Raw genomic sequence first — 17,033 nt, 5'->3', positions numbered from 1 at the left:
AGCTTAGAATAATTTCACAAGTCAGAATTTACAGGGAACTAAGAGAAAAATGTTTCATATTGGGTAAGTGGGTTTATTTGAAAAAGAAGAAAAAACCAAAGTTAAATACTGAAGAGTAGAAATATCAATATCTAAGTTCCTACTTCTTCCATATTAGAGCAAAAGGCATCACAATGAGATTAGACTCAACTTTCCTTGCCCTGGAAAGTTGTTTTGCTATTAATTTTTGTTTATCTGTCTGTTTTCAGGGGGCTCCAGTTGTTTTCTTGCTTCTCTGAAATGCAATAAAATCTTTTTGAAAAGCTGACTGGTGAACTGCAGAAGCATCTTCCAAAGCCTATTGGAATAAAAAAAAAAAAAATAATAAAAAAAAAAATAAATAAAAAAAAAAAAAAGGCCTTGTGTTGTTTTGATCCAACAGAAATATAGATCTGTTCCTCCTTTATTTGGAGACCATCCCCTATAATTCACTGCCTCAGATTGACCAGTCCTTTAAGTGCTCACTCCAAATAACCTTAATTCTCTCCCCACATAATCTGAGTAGTGATCTCCCTTCATCCCTCAGGCCTATCTCTGCCTCCAGAAAGAGGATCAATCTCCTTTTCACTGACATCAGTTCAGGCACCAAGAGATGTCCAGCCAGCCACCAGGATAACTGTGGCAACTGTCTGACAGATTATTGACATAACATCTATTTTAGTCATCAATTTTCTTGAGTTATTTCTACCCGAATATCTATTTTTGGCCCTGTCTTGTGCAAAGCTTCCTTCTGAACCAACTTGCATTGGGCTGATGCCATTAGCAAATGAGCCAAATGAGCACCAGGCCACTTGAATTATTTAGCCTGGCATCCAAAGGCATAAACATGGATAAAACAGGCTGCTGATTGCCCAGCACTCTGCACAGCATCTTTGCTTCCCCAGATGCCTGTACCTGAGAAGTGCTTCTCAGAAAGGAGGAGCTCAGTTGAGGGGATTAGGTGTGAAAGATTCTCCCACTTGAGCCCATCGGGAGAAATCATGGAGGCTGGGCCTTTGCAAGCACTTTGTTTGCCATGGTTACTCCCTACTCTAAAGCTTACAGATTTTCCAAGATATCTGCTTTACCACTTCAAAATATTCCCTAGCTGCCCACACAGCAGATTGTGCTTTGAGGCATCCAGCAAGTGTCAGAGAAGCCGAGGGAATTTCTATTTCCCGTCTATCCATCTCCTGCAGAAACAAAGGTTTTAGCAGGAATACCATTCAACATTTAAAGTATTCGTTCAGATTCTCTCCTGTGTGAGCCTGAAGGATTTTGCAGGCTGTGTATTTTATACTGGACTCATGCTCAGGGCTCTCAGTTTCAGTCCTTGATTCAGCAGAAGTTGGGTGCCTGTGTCCTTCGCCCTGTTTGCAAAGCAGAGGTGACACAGGGATACCAGCACAGAACTTCTCTGTCAAAAGATCTCAAGTTGGAAGGATCAAGTGATATTCACTTCAAAGCAGTGGTTCATGCCACCTTGTTATGGCTTTTTACAGACAAAGTTAAATCTGGGGAGTTAATTTGGGAGGTGGATGTTTATTTCCATTACACCAGTCAGAACACTTTGAAGTCCTAGCTCTCTGCCCCTTTCCCTACTCCTACTTTTAGAAGGCTGTGTGTATTTTAATTAGATGTCGTATTGATCTGGTAAGACACACAATAAAAACTCTAACAAAACAATCACATGGAAAGAAGAAAAAGGGGAAAAAACCAAGTGGCCTGAAATTGCTTATAAGTGCTTGTCATATTTCTAATGCATTACAGAGCTCAGCCTTCAGTAACCATAAGGACAATTTTGTTCTTTGTTCTCTTGAAATTTTTTTCAATATGCAGGAAAGGATGCATGTATTTGGCACAAATCAGTTACCTAAAGATCTTTTTTAGCTAAAGCCAGGCCAAGGTGAGAAGAAGCCGAAGCATTTCTGAAAAGCAAACAAGGCAGTTTGCAAACACTACTTAAGACACAGGAACAAACAGCCAGATACACCGAGTCCATCTTGCCCAACTTTAGTGTCCACCAAGGCGACACTAAAGCTCCCTCTGTGATAACTGGGAACAACCTGCAAAGGTGTGTTCAGAGGACATCCAGCATCCTGGGACTTTGTCCAGGAATGACAAAGGCTTTAAGGATACACGTCACTGAATTTATAAATCGACAAGAGACAGAGATATATTGTGTTCTAGAAATGCTAATTTCTCTCTGCTGACCAGAATGGAAACCTGGGGAACAGTTCAGATAAGGGCTAAATTTAGATTACATACTGGGAAGAAATGATTCAGTTTAAAGGGTGGTGAGGCCCTGGTGCAGATTGCCCAGAGCACCTGTGGCTGCCCCATCCCTGGAAGTGGTCAAGGCCAGGCTGGATGGGGCTCTGAGCATTCCCTACTCCACATGTTTAGTAAAACAGGGCATATCTCCCATCATAAAGACTTCTGTTTGCACAGCAGAGTAACTGTACTCCATAGTCTCTTATTCCCCATATGGCAACATATTTGTACAAACGGATTTTCGAGACATCAGACTTGTTGCACATTCTTGTTCCCAGAAGGGATGGGACTACCTGTGTAGCTGAGGAGATAGATTACTTTTATCTATTGGTGTAAAAACAGAGGGAAAGTCTGCAGTTTGTGCTGTCCAAGATCCAAAACCTCCAGGCCCTCCCACTATGGGGTCACATAGGATGCCAGCTCTCTGCCTCCTGCTCTTACCCTGCAGAGGAGGGAAGGGTAAACTCAAATCTGTACCCATATGAAAGCATGAGAAACTCTGGAGTCTGGCTGTAGATGTTACGAAACTTCCAGACAGGGTTGTCACCTCAGACTACAAAGTTGCAAATTTTCTTCTGTGCTTAGAAATCTCTGGGAGCAGTTTTCCTGAAGAAGCAAGGTCAGCTTCCTGCTATCAGCAGAGGGGACCTTGACCACTCTGCCTGAAACTACCACATCACAACCCAGATAGGCAAGATAACGCATTTTCAGTCAATTCCTTTCCTTCAGGAGGCCCTTTACTCTTGGGGTTGTACACCTTGTACAAACAGAATTAAGTAAAATCCTAAATATGTGTCCTAAATAGAGGTGGACTGCAGAGGCATCAAGTTTACTGAACAAGGGATCACAAATCAAGGGGGCCTGTGCTGACCTGTGGGTGCTCTACCATTACGAAAGCATTCTCCTTTCATCACCAGAGAAATAAACTGTGCTTTTACCTGTTGCCATCTGACACATATAACTCAACCATAAATAATTAGCTGTTGCACCCATTGAACTGCTGTTTTCAGGTCGGAGTTTCTTTCTGTGCTGCCAAGAAAAGCAATATCAGCATTATTTCCCAGACTCATGGAAAAAGTTAATCGATTGCATCCCATCATTGTTTCCCTGTATCTTTATTTCTTCATTTCACTAGGTGTGTGGCCCTCCTTCAAGTGTAAGTCTTGCAATAGAAAGCAAAGGAGGGACACCACTGAAGCCTATAACATGAGCCTGGAAATGTGTAGTATATTTTTCCCCTTGTGATGGCCTTCATGGATGAGCTAGCATTAATTTTTACGATCCTGCACTGACTTTTCAGGATCCTTGAACACTGGCATATGCAGTCATTTCAAATTGGCTGGTGGGCTTGAAGCTCAGTTCATTATTCTCTAGCTATATAAAACTGCACTTTTTTCATTATTTTGCACTAGCTGCTGTCTTGCTTTTTTTGGGGACTATGCCAGGAAACTCTAGTTTTTGCTTTCCTTTGTGTTATGTGGCTAAATCAAGGGAATGAGCACAATGTGTGGCACTGCTTCAGTATCAGTCACTGAATGAAAAAGCTTGGTTTCTTCAACAGCCTGTGTTCTCTGCAGCTTTTAGAAGGAACATTTAAAAGCAGGATTTGCCAAAGCCTGCCTGGTCTCACTCCACAGGGTAATTTCATACACTGTCTGCAGGATTGGCTGGGGGGCAATGTTATTTAAAAGTTCAAGTTAAAGCAGTGGAGAAAGGAAAAAAAAGGCAGAAAGCAAGGGACTGTCCTTATCCTGACCTGTGGAAAAACCTAAAAATAACTTGGTTGTGTTGGAGTGGAATGAACTGTCCAGGGAGGTGGTGGAGTCCCAGGAAGTGTTTAAAGAAAGCTTGGACATAGCCCTTATTACCATGGTCTGGTTGATAAGGTGGTGATCAGTCACAGGTTGGACTGGATGATCTCAGAAGCCTTTTCCAACACAAATGACCCTGTGATCCTGTGACCACTAAACCAGGGTTGACCCAAACTGCTGGAATTACACCAGGAACTATAATTAGAACTCAAGACCCTGACTGAAATGATATACAAGTGGTGATATTCTAGTTAACATCACTAGTTAGCACAGAAAAAAAGATGGTGTAGAAAGCAGGTGGAGGAGGCCCATGCTCATGGAGACTTATAAGCAACTAATCAAAATTTAGATCAAAAATTTTCCTTCAACCTTTCCTTTCCAGACCCAAGGCGGAACCTTAATTTACCTGAGTTGGAGGTAGCAGAGATGTATATTATCTGGTGTAAAGCATGCTATACTGAACACAGTCAAAACTATGTGAGGGAAAGCAGGACAGGAGGTGACTGCCAGAGAATACACTAATCTGGATCCTGAGAATCCACAAGAGGTTGTACAATTAGAAACTATCTTTATAGGGCAGTCGGCCCCAGGTGCTGGAAGCAAATCCCAGGAAATGGAAGGACTGGAGTGGTGTGACTCAGGAAAGTTGTTCCATGGAACTTGGAAAGCATGTTACAACAGGGATAGGGAAAAGGAAATGCGGCAGGCTGGAAAGGAAAACAAGAGACACGAGAACCTATTTGGAACTCTAGAGGGTGCTAAGGGACCGCCCAACAGGGCAGGAGAAGGAGGAAGGCGAGGCAGAACACGGGGAAGGGGAGGAGGGAGGGTCCCATCGTTTTCCCGACAACGATCAGAGGAAAGCCAGAGTGCACTTGGTAAGGAAAAGGGGCGTTGGAAGCGGGAATGCCCGCAGGCTGGGAAGCTGGACCCTGCCTTACAGGCTGTTACGCGAGAAGATGAAGATTGAAGAGAAACGGGGGATTCTACCCCAGCTGAACCTCTGAGGCTGGGGAAAGAAGAAGTGGAATTTTTGGTAAGCACGGGGGCAACTTACTCTGTACTGAATATATGTAAAGGAAAGCTTAGTAAGGGTGTGGTAAATGTAAATTGTAAATTGCAAAATGGTAAATGTAAATTGGTACATGTGGTAAATGTACACAATGTGGTAAGTACACCTAGTGCTACAGGGAAAAACGAAACTCCATCATTTTCACAGCCCATGAAATTTAAATTAGGAAAGAACTGCACTACTCATCAGTTTCTATATATGCCTTTAATGCCCAGTCCCCTTGCTGGGGAGAGATTTATGGGGAAAATTGGATGCTCAGATAACCAGATGGGACCTGGGAGTCCTGATGCAGAAGCTGGGAACCTGGAGAAGACCTGTGGGCTATTTCTCCAAACAGCTGGACAACATGAGCAGAGGACAGCTGGGATGCTTGTAAGGAATTACTGTGACAGTTCTACTGTTGAGGCCAAGAAGAGGCCAAGAAGCTCAGGGCTGGACAGCACATCACTGGTTTTGTCCCTCACATGGTGACATCCATATTAGAGCAAAAGGAGGAGCATTGGCTGTCCCCTGGCAGGATGCTCAGATACCAAGTTGTGCTCTTGGAACAGGATGATCTGGAATTGAAGCCATTTTCCTTGATCCCAAGGCAGTGGATGAAGGAGCCCTGACACAGGATTGTCTCCAAACCACTGAACAGGTATATTCCAGCAGAACCAATTAGCAGGATGAACCAATAGAGAATCCAGATTTAGAATTGTTTACAGGTGGCAGCAGTTTCATGAAAGATGGAAATAGGTGGCAAGATAGACAGTGGTGACTGCCACTGAGGTTTTAGAAGCTCAATCTTTACCAATTTACACATCAGCCCAAAAAGCAGAGATAATAGCACTTTTAAAAGTGTTGAGCTTGCCAGTGAGCAAAAGAGTGAATATTTTGACTGATCCTAGATATGAATTTGTTGTAATTCATGCCCATTGAGCCATATGGAAGGAAAGAGGACTGCTATCAGTTCAAGGATCATCTATTTAACAGAAAGAAGAAATTTTACAACTTTTGAAAGAAATTAAAAACCCCAAAGGAGGTGGCAGTGATGCATTGCAAAGCACATCAATCTGGACAAACTAATGTTAGAGTGGGAAGCCAACTGGCAGACAAAGCAGTTTGAGGAGTAGCTGAAAAAGGCACCCCAGAGTCAGTCCCACAAAAAAGAAATTGACATATCTGAATTTAAGCCTAATTCTGACAGTGAGGATCAATGTTTAGAAAACATATTAAAAGCCACTAAGAATCAAGAGGGTTGGTGGGTAAAAAACAGCCAACAACTTGTAGTTCCACTTCCTGTAAGGAGGAAAGTAATGAGAAAAGAACACAACGAATCTCCTGGGGGAATTGAGTCCCTGACTTCTAGTCTCCAAAACTGTGTTCTCTGTAGTGTGGGAATGACTGAAATAGAAAAATCTCTACCAGTGCAATGTCCAATTTATTTAAAAAAAACAATCCCATAAGCAGTGAAAGGCAAACTCCTGGAACAGTTTTAAGCCAAGCCTCACAAGGCTTAAAGGGGAGAATGTTGCCAGATGAAGAACTATTTGCACCTGGTGGGTTAATGCAATGATCATTCTTGAAAAAACACTGGCCTGTGGAACTGCACAATGCTTATCCTTCAGGAAGAAGAACTGGAAAGCAACCAGCGCACTTGTGCCAGCTTTTATCAGTTCACCAGGCAGTCAGATTTGATTTTGGGATCACCAAAGACCACCAAAGAGATCCCCCAGGACAGAAAAACACATCTGCAGAGAGGAGGGAAAATATGTTAATGATTTTGGGGAAATTATTATCAAATGTATGTTTATTCCAGGAAAATCAATGAATATGTGTGTAAAATAAAGCCTGTAAATTGGAGCTCTTTCTGTACTTAACACACACAATATTCCAGCCAAATAAAGAATGCTTGCTTCTTAATGTTACACCGGTGTCAAAGAGTTTGTATTTTCACCTATTACTGGTAACACTGGAAGCACAGTGTTAATAGCAGTGCCATAGAAAACGAAGAAGAGTAATCAATAAGTTTCAATAAGAGTAATCAATAAGTTTTTAAGTAATTAATAATTAATATATCCTTTTGGATGGGTCACTGTTTCATGTCACACTGCAACATTTTCTTTAGGGATTTTTTTGTCGCTTTATCTCCTATTTCTCCTATTGGATCATTCCAGAATCTGAGATTATAATATGAGTGAATTTCAGCTAAAATCAAGTGGTGATCTATTGAATTATCACACTGATGATAAAAAGCCCTGAAAAAACACTGGTAATTTTTACTTCTTTTCCATATTTGATTCCCAACAGTTTCAAAAGTTGTGCATACAGTTCTACTGGGTCATTTCCTCTAAGACTTCTATAATACACCAAAGAATTTAGAAAAAGGAGGCAAAAAGAATATTGGTCAATTCCTATGTAAATACAATGTCAGTAGGTAATCTTTCTTTCTTTCTTTCTTTCTTTCTTTCTTTCTTATTTGTCCATCAGGACTCAGAAACCTCCTTTCAGCAGATATGGATGGATGGATGGAAGAACGGATGGATGGATAAACCACTGCTAAGGCTTGTTTATACTGCACAATACTTTTATAATTAGAGAATGGCAAATGGGTTTTAGCCTGCCTTGGGAGAATACATTATGTTCATGAATACATTGGTTCTGCTCTGCAACTCTAAAATGCACCACCAGGGCTAATGATTCACCAGTTTAATGTGAAAGGGCTGCGACTGCAACAAGGAGCAACAAGTCTCACTACCTGCTATCCTGCCTTTAACAAACATTTATGCACCAGTCCCAGGTGGTTCCCAAACACAAATAGTTACACATTACTGCAGAGCATTTTTTCAGTCTCAGCTATTCAGAAGAGAAAGATTAGGAGAACCCAATTACACGACTGTAATAGCACTCTGGATAGCCAAGAGCACTAACAGAAATTTTTAAGCAATTCTACAAGACAGAGAAAATTAATGGGTCGTTGAATGGAGCCTGTGAATATAACCAGCTGTAGGACTAATAGTATCCAGGACAGGAGAATCAACATGTGATCCCCCCACTGTAAAGGATTTAGAGCATCATGGCTGGCCATGCATGAAGTTTGGGAGAGGGATCTGTGAGTGAACAGACTGTCAGCTGCAGGAGTGACATAGCAGGACATGACCAGGCAAGAGGGGCGATGGCAGAGCCTTAAAATGGGAGGTACAAGAGCTACTGCATATTAAATATATACATATATATATATATATATATATGCATGCAGATGCATACATATATGTCTACATACACATATATACATATAACGGCATATATATATATTAAATGCTGGATATAGCTACGATATGGCAAACTCTTTCACTTCCAAGTCAGTAGATTGGATTGTCAGAGGTAGGACAATGTGAGTGCAGGGGCAGAAAAGGTACTGGAGGATGGAGAGGAATCTGAACTCCATTTCAACAGGTCAGTAACATGACCTTCAACCCACTCCCCTCAGGGTAGGGGCGGGGAGAGAAATAATTGGGAATGAACAAACTCAGAGACCCTTTCTGCTCACAGAAGGGAAGGGTCAGGCCTGCAGAGATCTCATGATGCCCTTCACTGAACCAGTTAAACATCAAAAGTAAGAACCTGTAGCCACTACTCTTCTCCTGATCTGACTGGAAGGCTTTAGAAATCCCTTCAAAAGAGGAAGAGAACCAGGCCAAGAGAATAAAAAAAGAGACAGGCAGAAACAATCAGGAATTGCCAATGACAAAAAGGAAAAGAGGGAAAGCAAAAAACTTGAAGGGCAGAAAGAGGTTAGATTAGGAGGAAGAGATTGGATTCAACACACAGCACAGAAGGTGCTCCTTCTCCTGGCCACTGGACTGGTGAAGATGAACTGAAGTAGAAAGGACAAGAAGAGTCTGAGCAGCTTGAGACACCAAGAGGCCACAGAACCACCTTACAGGGATGCATAACTCAGGCATGATCTGCTTTGTTGTAGGGAGTTTCTTATGGGTAAGTCACCTTTGCCATTCCTCTGTATGGGGTCACTGCTAGGATATGGAGTTACCTTGGAAAGATGGAGGGGCATTAGCAATAATAATTTCCCTGATATTAGAAAGAACTGGACATTTAAAAGGCACAGACAGAGAAGATAATATTTGCTGCTATTCCAGGGATGGTAACACAGACATTAGGGTACCCAAGGAAAAGGAATGAGAAGGGTAGGAGTGCTGGAGGGACAGAGCAGTTTTCAAGCCAGGGTGGGTGGCAGGGTATTTAAGTCTTAATAAGTTCTTACTATTTGAGCATGGAGAAGGATCTACAGCTGGAACTTGTAGTGGAGAAGGGGAAAGTTGTGGTGACACTGAAGTTAAGAACAGTACTAAATAGGATTTTAAGGACTACAGAAGTTAATATATGAAGCAATGCTGTTGGTTACTTCAAATCTACAGCAGAACATATGATAGAAACAATGGAAGATACATAAGAGTACATCTTTACCATAGGAGATCCAGACTCATTAAATGAAAGATATACAAGATGCATATGACAAAGATTTAATTCACTCTAGCTGTGTCTTTGCTGCTTTTCTCCTTCTAGTTACCCCAAGTGAGAGGTGAGGAAGGCTGCCTCAACGCTGAACTGTTAAGTATTGGCCAATCTTGCTCTTCTTTTGAAAAAACAATGAACAATAAAGGCAATACTGGACATGGGCATTATACCTCATGGTTGACACTTTCCAGAAAATCTTATTTCGTTGTATTAAAAATTCATGTAAAATCACCATTACTTTGAATGTGAACTGTATCAGTTACTATTTTTATTGACCAGCACACTGATTGTGTGGTATACTGCTCCTGCTGCCTATTTGCATTACTGCAACAGTTAAGAGCTTTCTGGTGTAATTTCAATTGACTGGGATTATGATTTTAAAATCAAACTTTCCTTGAAAAAATGGTTTGATATAAACTGCTTTGGTGAATATTACTATCAGTGATGTCATTTGTAAGAATAACCTAAATGATATATTGACAAAAAAGAAAAAAAAACAAGCATTTTGTTTGCATGCAAAGGGAATTGGGCAAGGATAAATATCAGGAAAACTATCTAGATATAAAGCCAAAAGAAGGGAAATTCACCTAACAGGAATATTGATGAGGTTGGGCAACTGTGTTCTCCACAAAGCACAGTTTCTCATCACTGTGCCATCTGGAATATGGACAGTATGTGCGGAGCAAGAGGGGAGATGGAGGAGGGATCCATAGGGATCTTTGCCTTTATTTAGTGTTCTGTGGATAACCCTTTCTTGTGCCCTCTTCTCTTCAGCTGTTCAGGTACAGCATGGGACCATCTGTGGTATATTTGGTAAGATAACATGTTTACTCTCAATAGCTGCATCTCTAGACAATTCCAGTAGCAAATGGTGGGATTAAATGTGACCTGCTCAGGAGTGATGCCACCCCCTCCTTTTCCCTGGGACTCTCTAGAGCTCTACAAGAACAAGACAACCCCTCTGATATCTCACTGTCTTTAACAAAAGTTGACCCACCAGCCTCCTTTTTTATTCCACATATTTAGTCATATGAACACTATCAATAAAGTATTCATGGCACAATATGCCTTTTAAAAGACTGATTTTTAAAGTAAGTTCTGTTTGATTTCCTAATTATTCCCACCAGGATGAGATTAAAAAGGATGGTTGTTGTTGAACATGTAGAAGGCTGAATTAATAAGGGTAGTCAGAAGATTGCAAGATCCAATTTTTCCTCTCTGCTTGTCACTCATGACAAGATGTCTGGAATACCTAGTTCCAGTCCCCTAGTACAAAACAGATGATGGCACACTGAAGCTAGTCCCCTGAAGAGCCAATAAAAAGAAACAGGTTTCTTCAGCCTGGAGAAAGCTAAGGGGTCAAAGTAATTGCAGTTTTCCACTACCTAAGGGGGATCTTGAGAGAAGATAAAGACAGAGGCTTCTAAGAAGTGCTCAGTAGAACCTCATGAGGTGGCTGACCAAGCTGCAGACAGGAAAATTCTGATTAGACAGGAGAAAAAATGCTCCCCCTGAGGATGGTGCAGCACTTGAACAGGTGCCTGGAGGGGGTGACAGATCTGCATCCCTGCAGTATCTGAGTTTGATTCAATCCAAACTCAGCTGGACAAACTCCCAGGTGACTTTGTTTAGCTTTGAGGTATACCATGCTGCAAGCAGCCAGAGACATTAAGAGGTGTCCTGTAAACAAAATCTTTCTGGTCCTAATTCTGTGTCCCCTCCTGCTGCAGGCTGGTGCTGGTGATCGGGGGGCTCCTGCTCCTGTGTGGTCTGGTCTCTGTCTGCGTGAGGTGCTGCTTCCAGTGCCATCAGCCAGGGGACGAGTCGGGCCCTCAGCCCTACGAGGTCACCGTCATTGCCTTTGACCATGACAACACCCTCCAGAGCACCATCACTTGTGAGTCGGCCTTGCCAGATCCCGGGGAATTCAACACCCTGTGTAGTGAGGGGCTGCACTGTAAAGTCCAGATGTGACACCCCAAAGCTCAGAGAGGGAAGTTCACAGCAGGATGGAGGAAAAGCAACCTCTCTACATGCTACACACAAAGGTGCCCAGCTGTGAGACATGTTTGGGTGGAATAAGGGCAGCTACAGGTTTCAGTGGCATTTCAGGAGAGAGGATTTGTGAGATGCTGCTAGCGGGATTTCACACACACTCTTTTTAGGGAAGAGTGAAGGAGCAGGAAAAAGAAAACATTCTGGGTGTGGGAAGAGAAAAGGCTGTGTCCTGTGGATATCCTTGCCCTCCTCTAATAACACAATGCTTTCAGGATGAGGCAAACGGCTTTGGTCTCTTCTCTTCCAGCTCTCCACTCAGTGTTTGGGCCTGCTGCCAGGAGAATATTAGCCGTGGCACACTCCCACAACGCTGCCCAGGGAACACCTCCTCTCTCCACACCAGACACTCCTCCAGTGTACGAAGAAGCTCTGCACATGAGCAGGTTCACCGTGGCCAAGGCGGGCCAGAAGGTGCCAGACCTGGATCCAGTGCCGGAGGAAAAGCCGCAGGCTCTGGCCGAGGGCAAGGATGCCCAGCCAGCCCTCTGATGTCTGGTTTTTCTTGATAGCAAATAATACAGGATAGATGCATGCAGAGAATAATTCAGGTGGGCTGGGTTTTAAGAATTTCAGATTAACTTCCTTAGTCAGTTGAGAAAGGGGGAGAAAAAGCAACTAAAATTCCAAACATTTTCAGATCTACCATCGTCTAATGGCTCTTTTTGACACCTCCTTCAGATAATTTGCACTCTCCAAGCCCATTCATTACATGCACACAACACTAGAATCACACTTCGCACAAATAAGTGGGCAGTAGGATCAAGGTGCTGACCTACAGGTGCAGTCTCATTCCTCTTGCCTTTTGCCTAAGCTTCCTCAGGATGGCAAAGAGGTCTTCAAAACAGAAAAAAAAAAAAAGATATTTGCAAAGGTTCTGTTATGACCCAATATTAACACCAAACTTCTGGAAATTGCCAATCATTTATAGTAAATTAAGTAAAAAAATAGTGGAAACAATCTGCATGTAAATGAAAGACATCATACATACACACAGTATGTATAGAGTGTGCCCTTAATGCCCTGCAGGATACGTAAAGTGAACAGTCTGGTTCTGAATGGGATACACAGCAATTCTTTAATGGTAGTCACATGTTCTTATATATGAATTAAAAAATATTATATATGTACCAACAGATCAAACAAGAGGAGGAGCACAACCTCTGAAATAAAGCTCGTTCATATTTTCAATGCATTCATATGGTATCATTTATTAATTCCTAATGTTGCTGTCAAAACCAGATCAATTTAAGTAACACCACTTAAAACACGTGTGTTTAAAAAACATTTCTCAGACTGAATAATTTGTAAGTGTCTCCTGGTCAGTACAAATATGTTGAACCATCCAGAAATATTAACAAAATTGGATGAACATAGGTATGGCCCATCTGTAAAACCTTGGACTAGGCAGTTAGGAGAAGGTGAGTGTTGAACTACGTCAGTGTTGTCTCTACCCTGGATTCAGCATGTGAAAACATTAAAGCAGAACAACATGAAATATCATGTGATGATTTATTCAACCATGAATAAATTGCATGTATGTGTTCATGTTTATATGAAGGCACAGGTCACATCTTTTTGAAATACCTCAATGGCCCTTCCTGCTGAAGGACCCAAATTCCCACTTTAGTTATTATGCTGGTCTTCTTTCCTGTGAAATACAGAAAATACAGTTATTCTGTAGATAAGAAGAGCAAGAACAATGTTGGACAAGGTCCAAAAAAAGACTAGGTCCCAAACATGTTTAAGAACCTAGCTGCTGTTGAGATTACAACCATGTAATATTTTAGAGAAGATTGATAAAATAGCTTCAGCAGTAGAATAAAGCCTAACTGAAAAACCAAAACATCTTTGATATGCCCCAGACCTCGACCAGTCACAGAAATTTTGTATCTAAAGGAATTAATCTAAAGGGTCTTGATTTTGAGGTCACAAACTTCTTCCTAAATTGTCTAGTCATAATTAACTGTATCATTAGCAAGAGATAAACTGGAATGGAATAAGAAGTGACATAAAAGTTTATGCCCCTTCTGCTATTACACCTTTCTTCAATCTTAGAATTGTAGAAAGGTTTGGATTGAAGAGGACCTTTAAGATCATTGAGTTCCACCCCCCCTGCCATGGGCAGAGACACCTTCTGCTAGACCAGGTTGCTCAGAGCCCTGTCCAGCCTGGCCTTGAAATAATAATAATAATAATAATAATAATAATAATAATAATAATAATAGTAATAATAATTATAACTGTTTGTGGAACACTTGTTAGAGTGACCTATTTTATCAGCTGCTCTCTGAAGTGCTCTTCAGGCCTGGCTTCACCAAGCTGCAGAACATTTCCTGGAAGGCTCTTGTTTACTCCACAGTAAAACCTGAAGCCAGCAGAGACATTTGAGTCCCCTGAACATGTGTCAAGCACTGTCAAGCCCAGAAACTTCCTGGAAGTCTTCACAGTGCTTTCCAGGGGGAACATTTAGCTCATCCTGCCTGCAAACCCTGAGCTGTCCTGGCATTTAACACATGATGTTCACTCTGCTCCACAGGGCAGCAACTCTGCCTAGAAAGCCCAGCAGCCCCAGTGCAGGAGCAGTCATCAAAGCATCTTTCAATTCCTGAAAGCCCTGAATTCCTGCAGTCAGGCTCAGCTCTCTTTTAGAAAGGAGCTCAGGACTGGACAGACAGACTCTTTTCCTTCCTGGACCAAATTCCTTTGTCCTTGTGAAACTGTAAATTTCCTAAAGCACAAGTCCAGTTCTGAGGTCAAGCCTTTCCCCATGATGTTTCCCAAGTAGTCTCACTGTTGAGCTGCTCCAGGCCCCTGGCTGCAGGACAAACTTGGCCAGCTCATTGTGCCACAGGAGCCCAGAGCCACACACTTGACACTGAGGATTCAGCCTAGACTGCAGCCAGAGCAGCTCCTTTTGAGTGGTTTTTCATCCCTTCTCATCTAATGCTAACAACATTGGACCTCTAGGCACACGCATACATTCCTTCCACTAATCAGGATTATTCCACAAAGAAAAAAAAATCAGCAAAAAATCAGTGAGTGGTCCGTTGCATTCCTTCTACAAAACAGCATTAATTGCAAAATGGTATTGTAATTTGCAGTCCCATTAATTGGTCACTTTTCACAACCATTAAGTTTATGTATTGGCCACCAATGATTACAATATTCAACAAGTTGTTTTCATGTCAGGGGGTCACACCTCCCAAACCCTCAACCTTTTCCAGTTCCTTAGGACACAACCCAAAGGGGAACCCTTTGGGATCCCTTCTCTTGGGAGCTATGAAGGTGGCCCCACTCCCATATTTATCATCTTAGTAAAAAACCTTTAACTCCTTTAAGACCTTTTACAAGTTTTCTACATCCTCTTACAATCTTTCACAACTTTTTACAACCATTCCCAAAACCCAAATCAGTGAACATTTGAAAAACCTCTGAGCCTCACACTGCAAACTTTCTACTAGTGCAACTTATGGACAGGAAAATTACCTTCAAATAAAGTACCTTGAGTAATGTTGTATTCTTTCTCCCAGAAAGGGCAGAGTGGTGTACTCACCAGACCAGGAAATGGGAAGATATCCACAAAAATATTTTGGTGTCTGCTGGAGTGCTGTCAACTCCTCTGGTCCACTGAGTTGGCACCTCTTCGTCCCATTCGGGGGTACCAGAAACTGCCACCAACAGCTGGGAAATAAACTCTTCAGCCAGTTTGTTAGGGTACAAAGTCAACATTACTTTATTCAGTGTTAGGGTATATGGGGATAGCTCCACAGAACATGCCAGTTATCAAAACCTTTAACTATACATTTGAGCAAAAAAAGAAATTAGTGTTCATTGGCTTACAAGCTATGTAGCTCTCTTCAGTAATTAGTATTCTATCACCTATTGTTATTTATTTATTACTTCTAATGCTGATTAATACACATTTTTAGCCTTTTTATTATTTATTTCTTTTCCCCAGATAGACACAATCTCAGTAATTGTCTTTGTTAGTTTCTCCTTCATCTTCAGTTTCTGTGCCTTTGTGATTTATAAATTCTGCATTTTTTGTGTCTCAGTCTCAACAACAAATTTCTCTCTCCAGTCTAAGAGAATTAAAGCATGCCAGTCCCGAGATCTGTTTATCTAACACATGGCCATCACCCATAGCTTGCCTGTCATCCGTTAACCATTTCATGGATTAAATCTCCTTAAAGCAATTTACCTCCCCACACTTCTGCACACGCTCCTTATAAAAGAAATATTAACTTGTTTGGTTACAGTGCCACCCTTAGGTTCCCCTAAAACACGGAGCGCTTGAGAAAACCCGGGTTTCAGAAACATTCCACTGGCCCCACTGTTGTTGTTGCTCCTTTGTTTTCACAGGAACAATGATGCCCTTCCCCAACAGGCCACTCCCAATCACTGGCTGGAACAAAGGGATGGCAAACTCAGCTTTGCAAGTCTGGGGTGTTGTTCTTTACTGCTGCTTTTGATCACGCAGCAATTGTGACTGTGTTCCTTAATCTCCTCATGACATAATCTGTATGCCTTTAAGCAACTTTAGTAAAGCAGGGCCATACAAGAAGTATGGCAAGAAAGAGCAGGTTCTTTTGTAAAAAAAAAGAAATTGTAGAAAATAGAGCAGCAAGACAGCAGCCCAGCATGGACAATACAGAATGCTTTCCTAGAGGAAAGGAAAACATTTAGACAATTAGACATTGTTTACTGGGAGTGACTAACCCTGTGCCATCATGCAAGATCAATGTGCCCATACTGGCTCTGAAGATACTACAGATCCAGTGCCAAGGGAAACTGGTGACCAGTCACAAGGGATATAGGAGAGACACCAGGCAAGGATTTTGCCATGGATGGCAGCAAGCAGATCAGAATCACAAGTGCCATCTGTGTTTTAATCACCATCCAGACCATCAAGCACAAATTTTCTGAAAAAAGAGACTTTGATATGCAGAGTCCCCACTAAAGATTAAAAAAAAAAAAAAAAAAAAAAAAAAAAAAGTCCGTAGAGGCATAAATTACTCAAGGGGAAGTAATAATGAAAGATATATCCATGGAAGTCCAGAGTTATAACTAGGAGGACTGTATTGTATGGCACAGGCTGCAAACCCTGCCCCCAGATTGTGTGCAAATATTTTTGTCTCCTGCTCCTATGGCTGCAGCATTGGCAACACTTGGGAAATCTCTTGTGAATGCACTCACATGACCTGCAGACACAGAGTACAGTATGTGCTCAGAGCTGTTCTGACACTCCAGGTTAAGAAAAAATATATTGTTTTGACAGTCTG

General features: G+C 41.8%; 2 protein-coding genes across 2 annotated transcripts in view; both read left to right on the top strand.

Annotated features, from left to right (window-relative positions):
- The window catches only part of TSPO (translocator protein), a 357,420-nt gene that overhangs the window by 131,862 nt on the left and 208,525 nt on the right, over positions 1–17,033 (top strand). The window lies entirely within an intron of this gene.
- On the top strand, positions 8,516–13,012 carry TMEM52B (transmembrane protein 52B). Its single transcript, XM_066319602.1, has 5 exons — positions 8,516–9,153; positions 9,742–9,785; positions 10,468–10,506; positions 11,424–11,590; positions 11,999–13,012. Exons 1-5 carry the CDS (start codon positions 9,106–9,108, stop codon positions 12,238–12,240), a joined length of 540 nt encoding a protein of 179 aa, XP_066175699.1. The 5' UTR covers positions 8,516–9,105; the 3' UTR covers positions 12,241–13,012.

Source organism: Sylvia atricapilla, chromosome 5 (assembly GCF_009819655.1).
Source record: "Sylvia atricapilla isolate bSylAtr1 chromosome 5, bSylAtr1.pri, whole genome shotgun sequence".
NCBI lineage: Eukaryota > Metazoa > Chordata > Aves > Passeriformes > Sylviidae > Sylvia > Sylvia atricapilla.
The sequence above is the reverse complement of the archived record's forward strand: the minus strand, read 5'-3'. Positions and strand labels throughout refer to the sequence as shown.

What these genes read in the sequence shown, in the direction of transcription:
- TMEM52B (XM_066319602.1), top strand. Translation starts at nt 9,106, where the DNA reads ATGCATAACTCAGGCATGATCTGCTTTGTTGTAGGGAGTTTCTTATGG. An exon ending in GACCATCTGTGGTATATTTG is followed by an intron (nt 10,507 to 11,423) that starts GTAAGATAACAT and finishes CTCCTGCTGCAG; the next exon opens with GCTGGTGCTGGTGATCGGGG. An exon ending in CCTCCAGAGCACCATCACTT is followed by an intron (nt 11,591 to 11,998) that starts GTGAGTCGGCCT and finishes CTTCTCTTCCAG; the next exon opens with CTCTCCACTCAGTGTTTGGG.